Source organism: Otolemur garnettii, unplaced genomic scaffold (genome assembly GCF_000181295.1).
Source record: "Otolemur garnettii isolate 467f Iridium unplaced genomic scaffold, OtoGar3 scaffold00107, whole genome shotgun sequence".
In the NCBI taxonomy this organism is placed as follows: Eukaryota; Metazoa; Chordata; class Mammalia; order Primates; family Galagidae; genus Otolemur; species Otolemur garnettii.
The window spans coordinates 6,069,745-6,082,253 of NW_003852502.1; the positions used below are offsets into that span (position 1 = coordinate 6,069,745).

A 12,509-nucleotide genomic window follows, 5' to 3' on the forward strand; every position below is an offset into this window, starting at 1 on the left:
GTCATTGCTGTTTTGGCGGGTCCGGGCTGGGGATTCGAACCCGCCACCTTAGGTGTGCGTGGCTGGCACCTTAGCCGGTTGAGCTATAGGCGCCGAGCCTTTTTCATAGGATTTTTACTCGGAAGGAAGAGTAAGGATGCAGTTTATAAAAAGAGGTTGATATACTTGAATATAAGTCCTTAGAGAGTGGGTCATATACATAAAGTTACATGTACTTTACATATACATAAAGTTTTAAGGCCACCCTGTATAGATGGAGCTCTTCTTGCATAGTGTCTTATATACAACTTCAAGATACTTAGTTCCATAAATGCATACCTAGTTCTATAAGGCCCGTATTTGGCATAATGCTTTGATTTAGAATAAATATTGATGGTTTGGGGAAAATATTTAACTGCATACTTTTAGTGCTTTCTCCATGAAGGTACTAAAATGTGCGCTAATAAAACTTTATATATATATATTTTTTGGTTACATTTTGGCCAGGGCCGGGTTTGAACCCACCATCCTTGGTATATGGAACCGGCACCCTACTCACTGAGCCATAGGTGCCACTCAAACTTTATATATATTTTTTGTGGATGAGGATGAAGAAAAATGGGGGAATATGTTCTTTTCTTCTTTGAGACAGAGTCTCACTTTGTTGCCCTTGGTAGAGTGCTGTGGTGTCATAGCTTATAGCAACCTCAAACTCTTGGGCTCAAGCGATTCTTTTGCCTCAGCCTTCCAAGTAGCTGGAACTACAGGCACCTGTCACAACTCCTGGGTATTTTTTTTTTTTTTTAGAGAGGAAGTCTCACTGTTGCTCAGACTGGTTTTGAACCTGTGAGCTCAAGTGATCCAGCTGCCTCTGTCTCCCAGAGTGCTGGGATTACAGACACAAGCCACTGCACCTGGCCAAGGGGGAATATGTTCTAATGAACAGAATGATTTAAGGAGCCAATATGTTTGCAATGTTAGCTTGTATTTCTTAATGATAGATCGACTTACTATAACATTATTTAAAAGGATGTCAAATGTATTTCAGAATGCTCTGTCAGTGCCTGGACTGACTTGGCTTTCCTTGTGGATGGCTCCTGGAGTGTGGGAAGAAATAATTTCAAGTACATTTTAGACTTTATTGCTGCACTGGTATCTGCTTTTGACATTGGGGAAGAGAAGACAAGGGTTGGAGTTGTTCAGTACAGCTCCGATACCAGGACTGAATTTAACTTAAATCAGTACTACCAAAGGGATGAACTTCTTGCTGCAATTAAAAAAATACCATACAAAGGTGGAAACACAATGACAGGTATGTTTTCAAGTTTTTATTATTGCTTAAAACAAATGACATGTCTGTTTTGGAATGAAATTACACATTGCACAATTATCATATATGAAATAATTTTGAAATTAATCACAGAGTTTTTTACTTTGGCAAAATTGTGGAGTAGGAAGTGAATGAACGTGTGTTTTCTTCCCTTTAGGAGATGCCATTGATTATTTAGTTAAAAATACTTTCACGGAGTCTGCTGGAGCAAGAGTTGGCTTTCCCAAGGTGGCCATTGTTATTACGGATGGAAAATCCCAGGATGAAGTGGAGATTCCAGCAAGAGAGCTTCGTAATATTGGGGTTGAAGTTTTCTCCTTGGGTAGGTTGTTTGGCTAATTATTTTCATTTTAGAACGACTTTAGTACACTTAATGTTTAGGAAGATAAAAGATGGATTCCTCAAGGAAGGACACTGTTGGAAGTGTCTACAGAATTTTATAGTGTAGATTAAGTCAAACCATCTCTAAGTTGAATGGAAGAAAAAGTATCCAATGTACACAGCCCTATTATGAAACCAATTTATAGCTTTCATATAAAAGCTATAACCTAATTATAGCCTAAGAATATGGGGAGGAGGGATGGGTGGAGGGAGGCTGATTGGAGGGATTACCTCTATGGTTTATCTTACAAGGGTACAAGTGAATCTTTCTAAAAGTAGAATATAAACGTCTTAACACAATAACTAAGAAAATGACATAAGGGCTATGTTAACCAGTTTGATGAAAATATTTCAAATTGTATATGAAATATACACATTGTACCCCATAATTGCACTAATGTACACAGCTATCATTTAATAAAAAAAAGACAAAAAAATTAAAGTACATTAAAAAATCATCTGTAAGTAAAAGTTCTGCTTATCTCCCTTATATAAATCCATTAGTGTATGCATTAAGCAAGGTGGTATTCACATTCTTTGCCAGATCTCTACTTTTCAAAGAATGTTGGGCCAATGATTCTAATAAAGATCCTCCTTGTATTATCATTAAGTATTTTTTAAGGCGTTTCCTATATTGTGTAATACCAGAAGAATTCAGAGGGCTCCAACTTAGAACTCTGGAAGAAAAAAAGAATTATCTTTACAGATGGCAGAGACATCTGATGGCATGGTGGGGATGAAAGCCCACTCTGTTTCACTAACCCTTTGTTTCTTCCTTGGCTGGCCACTTCATATGAAATTATAAAATGCTTTTGTCATCTGAATGGTTGCTCATTCGTTTTGAAGCAAAGCAAATCTGGCCTATGACTTAATGAGGGTTTGCAAATGTCTTCAGTTGTAAAAGTCTCACAAAGCAAAGAGCTCCAAGTCAGCCAGCACATTTCCTGTTTCAATATGTCTTTGCCTTTTTGTTTTCAAGGAATTAAAGCTGCAGATGCCAAAGAACTCAAACAAATCGCCTCCACACCTTCACTGAGCCACGTTTTCAATGTGGCCAACTTTGACGCGATTGTGGATATTCAGAATGAGATCATTTCCCAGGTGTGCTCAGGTGTTGATGAACAACTCGGTGAATTGGTTAGTGGAGAAGAAAGTGAGTAGGCTGCTTGTTGAGTATTCTCCATGTGTTCGCCTTTTTCATGATTTGATGCATTTACAGCTTCACAGGTATCCTAGAAGTAGACAGATTTATTTTAATCTATCCTTCAGCCATTCTCCAACCGTGTATTGCATTTGGATGGTTTTTCAGCAACTCAGCTTGTTGATACCATTTGTATCCCATGCCCTTGCTGAGTGGAACATTCAATAAAATATTTATAGTGAAGGTTTTTTAAAAATAAAATTTTGATTTGCTTTTTTTTTTTTAAAGACCATTTCTGTACATTGAAGAGCTGTTCAACATGCATAGATGTGTTTCATGCTATTCTGGTCCTTGTCTTGAATATTTTGCACTCTGATTTAAACATTGGTGGGCTGGAGAGGTATTAATTTTAGCATTCTACAACTGAAAATAATAACAACATTGTTTCTAGTAATGGACAAAGACATTTCCAGCATTATACTCTGCATAATGGTTTCAAAGCTTTTAAAGATATTTCAAAGATCAAGTCAATTCGATCCTCCCATGTCTCCCGTTTCTATTAGTTATTACTTTTAAGTAAAAGGGAGAAACACGACCATTTCTAAAGATATTTCCTAAGTATCCTCTTCACCATGAAAAGTCACAATTCAAAGGCTTTATGTCTTCCCGTGATTGCTCTCCTTTTAGCTTCAGAATCAACAAGTCATCAAACATCAATTCTAAACGGCTACACCTCCAATCGTGTCAACGCGTTCATCTCCAAGGCCCCAGTGTTTTGCTGATGCTCATTGTTCCTAATTCTGTCTCACACCATTTCTCAGCACTTCACGAGCTCTGAGTGCCTTTCTTCTAAAGCCTGGCTTTCTTGCTCTGTATTACTATCAAATCCTTCTCCGCTTTCTCTGATTACCTTTCTCTGCTCAATGTTTTAAACGTTCTAATTCTTCACTGAGGTGCAGCTGGCTGTGTGCAGAGGTGGCCACACTGTCACTCTGCCACTCGGATGCTCCTTGTGTGGGGGAGCAGTGGCTGCATCACTGGTGTCCACACTTTTCTTCAGCACCTTCTCTGCAGCTGGACTAGCCCCAGGTCTCTGCTCTCTGTCCTGCCTCTTCCTCACTCCAGAGGTCTGGCCAGCCTTCCAGTCGGTGCGTGGCGGCTTCCCTTCAGCTACTTCTCATTTAAGCATCATTTTTTAGCACTACAACCGATTGCCTTTTTGAGGAGGTGATGTGTAAACTTGTGCCTGTTTTTGCATACCCTTCTTTCAGGTCGATCTATAAAAAATTAGAACTATATTTTCCGAGGAGTAGATGCCATTGACAAATCTTGAATATTTGTCTAAAATACCTTAAAATAATGTATGTTAACTGTTAAATGCATGACTATGTTTCACATTGAATAAGAATATATTTTTTTCTTTTTTGAGACAAGGTCCCACTCTTTTGGCTGAAGTGCATAACACAATCATAATTCACTGTAACCTTGAACTCCTGGGTTCTAAGAGTCCTCCCACTTGAGTCTCTCAGGTAGCTGGGACTAGAGGCTACCACTGTTCCTCTGTTCAGTGGTACCACTAACCACTGTTCCTGGCTAATTTTTAAAATTAAAAGAATATTTTTATAAAAATGGGGGTCTTACTATGTTGCCCAGGCTAGCCTTGAACTCCTGGCCTCAAACAGTCCTCCTTCCTTGGCCTCCCACAGAGCTGAGATTATAGGTGTGAGCCACTGTGCCTCAGAACTTTTCAGATGTTTGACATTTGTGTGTCTACAGCATGTTATAAATTGTTATTACACTAGCATTTGGTCATACCGTGGACATGGTTGAACTTTTTTTCTTACCTGAAAGAAGTGAAAATACAATTTGTTTAAAATTATCAGAGCAGTGAGCAGAGAGAGGAAGAAGGAGGGAGGAGTGCGGAAGGGATTAGCAGAGAGAGGGAAGGAGGGAGGGGTTGGGGTCTTGGTGTGTGCCACACCTTTTGGGGGCAAGACACCATTGTAAGAGGGACTTTACCTAACAAATGCAATCAGTGAAACCTGGTTTCTTGTATCCTCAATGAATCCCCAACTAAAAAAAAAATTATCAGAGCATGTTATTTAAGAATTGCTAAATGTGTTCTCTTTTTTTGGCATATAATAAGGTATACTTTAAAGATAAAGGTTTTACTCATATGATAGTATTAAAAGATAAAAATTTTCTAAAGAATTGAGTGAATAATTAATAAATATTTGAGTACCTACTTTTGGACCTCAGAATAAAGACAATGATGAGATATTTAGAATCAGATTGGAAATCCTGGATTTGGAGAAGAATTAGGCATGCCATGTCCTTTATTATTGTCTTCCAAAGATTTTCTTATTCATAAACTTCTGAGCAACATGATTAAAAATCAAGCACCTAGTTATTTCTGGTTTGACAGGGACAGGTGGAGTTAGGGGAGAGGAGGGTGTCAGCCAACTCCTGTTGATGTGTTTGTGATTAATGTGAATAAGGAGAATCGGAGGTCCGCACCTGCGGAATCGGTGTCTGAGGCTGCTTTCCACTGTTATTAATTGGTCTGCTTGTTAACTTTTTAGTTGTCGAGCCTCCTTCAAATTTGATTGCCGTGGAAGTCTCATCGAAATCTATGAAGCTAAATTGGAATCCATCTCCTAGCCCAGTGACCGGCTACAAAGTTGTCCTCACACCAATGACTGTGGGAAGCCGACAGCATGCTCTGAGTGTGGGGCCTCAGACAACCGTGCTCAGCGTCCGTGACCTCTCAGCGGACACAGAATACCAGATCAGTGTTTCTGCCATGAAGGGGGTGACATCCAGTGAACCCATTTCAATAATGGAGAAGACTCAGCCAATGAAAGTTCAAGTGGGTAAGTAATGGGTTCATCTCTGTGTTTGGAATACGTAGAGGTCCATTTGAAAGAATGTCTTACCGCTTCGGACTTACTGTTTTGGACTAAAGATTTGCAATAGTTTTCCCTTAGAGAAGCCTGCTTGTGAGGAAATCCAGATAACTATATTCGAATGATTGATTCATATGTGTTGACTGTTAATGGACTTTCTTTCTCTTCGCAGAATGCTCACGTGGTGTGGATATAAAAGCTGATATTGTGTTTCTGGTTGATGGTTCCTATAGCATCGGGATCGCAAATTTTGTTAAAGTTCGAGCCTTTCTGGAAGTTCTTGTAAAAAGTTTTGAGATTTCACCAAATAGGGTACAGATAAGTCTTGTCCAATACAGCCGCGATCCTCACACTGAGTTTACTTTGAAAAAATTCAACAAGGTTGAAGATATAATTGAAGCCATAAACACCTTCCCCTACAGAGGCGGCTCTACAAACACTGGCAAAGCCATGACTTATGTCAGAGAGAAAATATTTGTGCCTACCAAGGGTTCAAGGAGCAACGTACCAAAAGTCATGATTCTTATCACAGATGGGAAATCATCGGATGCCTTCAGAGATCCTGCTATAAAACTGAGGAATTCAGATGTTGAAATCTTCGCAGTTGGTGTGAAGGATGCTGTTCGCTCGGAATTAGAAGCGATTGCCTCTCCTCCTGCCGAGACCCACGTGTTCACAGTGGAAGACTTTGACGCTTTTCAGAGGATATCTTTTGAACTCACACAGTCTATCTGCCTTAGAATTGAACAAGAATTGGCAGCTATAAAGAAAAAAGGTTGGTAGACTTTGTAGAGTAAAAGGTATTTCTTGACGAACTATGTCTTTTTCTTTTTTTGCTCCACGATTATGGATAATAGGCTCCTTCAATTCCTTGTATAGACAGAAGAAAGTAACTTCCCTATGTTATTGAAAACTATTGAATTTAATTAATTTAGCTCTGATAATAAGATTTTCTCCTAGGCATGGATCATATTTTTGTTGGTGAAAAAACAGTTTACTTGTTAGAGTTATGAAATTTTTCTACTCATATATGCTTAAGCAGGTCTAGGAATGAGCTTTATTAAACCTCTTTGTTATATCCAATTAAAAAAACACTTACTGAGTATTTACTATGACCCGGATACTAGGAGGTAGGACCCTTGAATCAAAGGTCGCTAGACTATAGTACCAGACCTTTGAATTCCTGTTATGCATTCTCTTTTCTGGGTCATTTTTGGGCATCATTTCTCATATCTATAATGTCCTACCCTCTTTTGTTCATTTTTCTAAAGTTGGTCGTTTCAATGTTTAGTTATGTTCCATCCTTTCCATCAAGCCTCTCCTGGCTGTTCTGGTGCTGTAACGTGATCACGTCCACTCACTTGGCATTCATAGTTACTGCTTGTTTTGTTGTTAATAACCTTGCATTCTCTTGTCACCAATACGGTTGTATGTCCCCTGAGAACATGCAGTTGTGTTAAACATTGTCTTTCTTGGCTGGACTGGGTGGCTCATGCCTGTAATCCTAGCAGCCTGGGAGGCTGAGGCAGGTGTATTGCTTAAGCTCGGGAGTCCAAGGCTAGCCTGAGCAAGAGCGAGACCCCATCTCTACTAAAAATAGAAAAGAAAAAACAAAACAAATAAAACTAACTGGGCATTGTGGCTGGCTACAGTAGTGCCAGTTACTAGGGAGGCTGAAGCAGGAGGATCCCTTGAGCCCAGGAGTTTGAGGTTGCTGTGAGCTGGGCAGCAAGGCACTGTGGCCCAGGGGGAAAGAGTGAGACTCTGCCTCAAAAAACCCAAACCAAACCATTGTTTTTTTCTATGATTTAGTTTAATAAATGCTTAGTTTAATAAATATTCTTTCATTAGGAAAAATTCCTTAATTATTACTTCGAAATATCTAACTACCAGCAAAGGTTAATATCCAAGTACCAGGGATGAATGGGAAGATTTTGATGGTTCATTCTGGGTCTGTTTCTGTTTCAATGTTCTAGTGGTGCTCAGGTCCGTCTGTTTTCTGGACCGCGTGTCTAGGCTGCACAGGGGAGGCCTTCTCTCAGTGCCCATGTGTGGAAGACCCACCGAGAATGTTGGTCCCCAGGACCGGCATCCTCCCAAGTGACTATAAGCCACTGCAGAAACAGGTAGTCATTAAGTCCACTTTTGTTTCACAGATACAAACATTTTAAATTAAGTCTTTTCTTTCTTTCTTTCTTTTTTTAATAGCTTATGTGCCTCCAAAGAATCTTAGTTTTTCTGAGGTGACTTCTTACAGTTTCAAAGCTGACTGGTCTCCAGCTGGAGAAAATGTTTTTTCATATCACGTCACCTACAAGGAAGCTGGTGGAGATGATGAGGTCACGGTGGTGGCACCAGCATCCAGCACCAGTGTCCTTCTCAACAATCTGAAGCCAGAGACCCTGTACTTGGTGAACGTGACTGCAGAGTATGAGGACGGCTTCAGCGTCCCCTTAGCTGGCGAGGAGACCACCGCAGAAGGTGAGTTGGGGTTTCTCTCACTGCTTCAAAACTCGTAATTTATTATAGAATAAAGTTACAGTTTGTAATGGCCATGGGCTTCATAGCTCAGAACTGTGAATGCCTTTGTAAGCTTTGGCATTGTTAAAACACAGCTTTTTGGAGATCTTTGCAAATGAGAAAAAACTTCTAAGTAGAAAACCTTACATTTATTTTGATAAATTTAATGTTAAGAGACACAGAGAAGTGTTTATAATTATGGAATTGACTTTTGAAATATTGCTTATCCATCTTCTTCTGCACCACACTTCAGGATTGTCACATTTTAAATACTTCGGAAGATGCTTATGGTACTTGTAGAGCTGATGGCAAACATACATTACGATTTTTTCTCTTAAAATTGTGGTAAAATACACATAACGCAAAAGTTACCATTTCAATCATTTTTGAGCGCACATTTCAGTGCTGCTGAGTCCCTTCACCTCGTAGCACCATCACCACCGTCCGTCTCTAGAACTTGCAAAGCTGAACTCTGCACCCCGTAAACAATAACTCATTCCCTCTGCCCCTGGAAATTACCATTCCACTCTCAGCCTCCATGAATTTGATTACTCTAAGAGCCTCCTCTGAATGGATTCATATAGTATTTGTCTTTTTCGTGACGGACTAATTTCACTTAGAATAATGTCCTCACAGTTTATTCATGAAGCGTGTGTCAGCATTTCCCTTCTTTTCAAGGTTGAATAATATTCCACCGTCCATGTATGTGACAGACGGTGGAATAGTTTCTTGGTTACTCATCCATGGATGAACTTGGATGTGGCTTCCGCGCTTTAGCTATTGTGAATAATGCTGCCAAGAACACGGAGCACGAATTTTACCCAGTGTTTTAAGCAGGGTTTGTTTATAAGTATCTTCTTTCCTAGATAGAATTGAATATTTTCTAGATAATTCACTACCTTTGACATTTAAGAGGCTCCAGTTTAACCTGGTTCTCAGAAGGCTAAGACAAGGCAATCGCTGTTTAATGTAAAGGTAGAGATTATTTCAAGACATGTCAATTGTTCTTCCCTATATTTACCGAGTAAAGGAGGGAGAAGGGCTGAAAGAGCAAACAGCTTATGATAGTTACAAAGAAGTATTTGCTCAGAAGGATGGCTACCACTGACACACCTTCTCTGAAATGGTTTTCGAATAAGCTTGATATTTTCTTTAGTGCATGGTTTGTAGGTATAGTTCTGCCTGAAGGCTGGCAGATAAATGAAATGGCCTATGGTGTCATGCCCTTCATCTAATGATTTTTTTTTGGTGATCCTGTAACCTAGAGGTCCATTCTTAGCTATTTCTCCCGTAATTCCCACACTGCTGCTGATGGGCCTGACCCCTTTCCTGCAGCACTTTGGGATGGGGATGGGAGTAAAGTCTTTCTCAAGAGGAAACTTGTCCCCCAGGTTTGGAGAAGAGGGGACTACATTCATATATACTGTAGTTTTTGGCCAGTGGGCTTCTAGAGCGCAATTTGGTAAATGTCTTTTCAATTCTATTGTCTGTGGTGGAATCTGGGATTTAAGCTTTCTTTAGCCAATAAGGAAGTTTCTGACTCAATGCTTTCATTAAACTAACAATTATTAAGCTCCTGGCACGTGTCAGGTGCTGTGCTAAATGTTTTCTCTGGATTATCTCATCTAACCACTTCAGTAATCCTGTAAGTAGTCCCGTTTCACTGCTAGGTAATCTGAGGTGCAAAATTACCTCTCTATTAAGCTTTGACTCAGGATTCAAGCCCACCTGTCTATCCACCTCATTTATTCTGCCTGGATTAGTCTTTTTTCTAGCCATACAAAAATGAATCATGGATGTGAGCTGGCCAGCTACCATTTTTTTTCTGGAGAGATGCATTTCCTTTCTTTCTCCCTGGGGCGATGGACTGATGTCTTGAATGTGCACGTGAACTTCTCACTGTTTGTGGGGTACCTGCAGCCTGGTGCTCTGGAGTTTTACCCCAGTGGACTGAGAAGAGAATGACCTTGCCTTCCCCTTTCCTGAATGTGTTCTCCATCTGGACAGTTTGCCCCTTTGAGCAAATAGGTCATTAAAACATGTTTACTAAACACAAAGCCAAGTAATGTTCTCATTTGGGCTTCATGAACATTTTATTTTAAACTATGAGCCTCTGGGTGTTACTTGTGCCGCAGTTCAGCCTCACGAACTGGATCTAACTAGCTTCACTGAGGACTGTCACATGCTGTCTCCATCCATCCTATGTAGGGTCCAGTTATTCTCCAAGTCAAGTGATTGTACAAAGACAGAACAGTGCGAGATGGATGAGTAAGGCAGCTTGCTCGGGTGGCTACACAGGGGAGACCTGTGTTAGACCTTATTTTCCTACTTTCCTGAGAAATTATAGTGAGAGAGAAAGTCTTGGCTACTCATAGTCAAATAAATGACTTGTTTTTATTCTCTAATCTTATACAATTAAAAATGTAGCACTTAACAGAATATTTATGATTTCAAAAGTTTGCTATAACACGCATCTTTAATTAAGAAATTAACAGTACTTAGTTTCTTTCTGGTTATTGCAGAGTATTTATTTGCTGTTCTCAGGTCTAGTTAATCTCCAGCTAAGTGAACGTAATGACCCAGATCTTTGTCAAAACTCTGCCAGTGAATTTGTTTCGAGAAATGCATCATCAAAAGCTAGTATTTGTATTTCTCATAAAAAAATCAGTCATCTTATATTTGAACATAAATGCATGTATTTTATTTCAGTAAAAGGAGCACCTCGAAACCTAAAGGTGACAGATGAAACAACAGATAGCTTTAAAATTACCTGGACTCAAGCTCCAGGGAGAGTTTTAAGGTATCGAATTATATACAGACCAGTTGCTGGGGGAGAAAGCAAAGAAGTTATCAATCCACCCAACCAGCGGAGGAGGACTCTGGAGAGCCTGACCCCAGACACAAAATATGAAGTCTCCGTGACTCCCGAGTACTTCTCAGGCCCTGGGTCTGCACTGACTGGGCACGCAGCCACCGAGGAAGGTAACGGACACACTGCCCACATGGCAGCAGCCAAGACCTTCGACACCTGTCCCGATGACAGAAGTCACCAGACCCTTCTCAGTTACCTGAGTATCTCAGCCCATAGTCTGTTTATATTTACGTGAATTTTTAACGTATTCATGACATCATTTACCTGTGGTAGTAGCACTTAAGTGCTATCATGTGGTTATAATATTCTTTTAAAATAATATCATTAAATATTCTAGTATAAATCAAGGGATGACTGAATAAAAATCGAACTGCTTTTCACCATTGAAATAGATTACATTTTACTTTTTGGGGAGGAGTTTTAAATAGTAACCTGTTTCCAGTTAAATGAGATGGTTAAGATCCCAGGATACATTATAATACTTACTATAAATTATTGATATTTAAGATGTTATTTCATTGAGAAAAAGTAAGGCATTCATACTTTTCATTATAGTTGCTATTGTTAAAAAATTTTAGTAACAACAATAATGCTAAGGACATATTGTATTAGCGATAGTGGATGGTTATTGAATACTCATTTCTGTGAAGTTCTGTATAGAGAACTTGACATATATTAATCTCATTTAGTCCCTGGATAAACTGTACAAAATCATTATCAGCTTCTTAAGAGAACTGAGGCTAAGGAAATTAGATACTAACTTAGAGTCATATAGCTGATAAGTGGTGAATCTGAGTTTGTGGATTTTACTGACCTTCTGCAGATACTTTTTTTTTTCTTTTTTTTTTATTATTACATTAATGCAAACATGGGGTATAGTGTAGTGTTTTCATATACATTTTGAAATACTTTCATCAAGCTGGTTCACATAAATTTCATGTCATTTGCATAGTCATTGTGTCAAAACATTTACATTCGAGTTCTAGAAAAGATCATTTGCAGATACTTACCGGGAATATCCATTAAGACTTAGGCTGCTTCACTCTCCCTCCTCCCTCTGCCTCACTCCCCTCCTCCCTCTGCCTCACTCCCCTCCTCCCTCTGCTTCACTCCCCTCCTCCCTCTGCCTCAATCTCCCTCCTCCCTCTGCTTCACTCCCCTCCTCCCTCTGCCTCAATCCCCCTCCTCCCTCTGCCTCACTCCTCCTCTCTCTGCCTCACTCCCCTTCCTTCCTCTGCCTCACTCCCCTCCTCCCTCTGTTTTACTCTCCCTCCTCCCTCTGCCTCACTCCCCTCCTCCTGCTGCCTCACTCCCCCTCCTCCCTCTGCCTCACTCCCCTCCTCCCTCTGCCTCACTCCCCCTCCTCCCTCTGCCTCACCC

At 40.0% G+C, this 12,509-nt stretch overlaps 1 protein-coding gene across 1 annotated transcript in view; it reads left to right on the top strand.

Moving 5' to 3' along the window:
- Positions 1-12,509, top strand: part of COL12A1 (collagen type XII alpha 1 chain) — a 122,180-nt gene that overhangs the window by 15,103 nt on the left and 94,568 nt on the right. Inside the window, exons 6-12 of the mRNA XM_023517274.1 lie at positions 1,028-1,291; positions 1,467-1,631; positions 2,670-2,843; positions 5,414-5,704; positions 5,910-6,512; positions 7,946-8,218; positions 10,967-11,239. Of these exons, the coding sequence (XP_023373042.1) occupies positions 1,028-1,291; positions 1,467-1,631; positions 2,670-2,843; positions 5,414-5,704; positions 5,910-6,512; positions 7,946-8,218; positions 10,967-11,239 (2,043 nt within the window). The remainder of the gene's footprint in view (positions 1-1,027; positions 1,292-1,466; positions 1,632-2,669; positions 2,844-5,413; positions 5,705-5,909; positions 6,513-7,945; positions 8,219-10,966; positions 11,240-12,509) is intronic.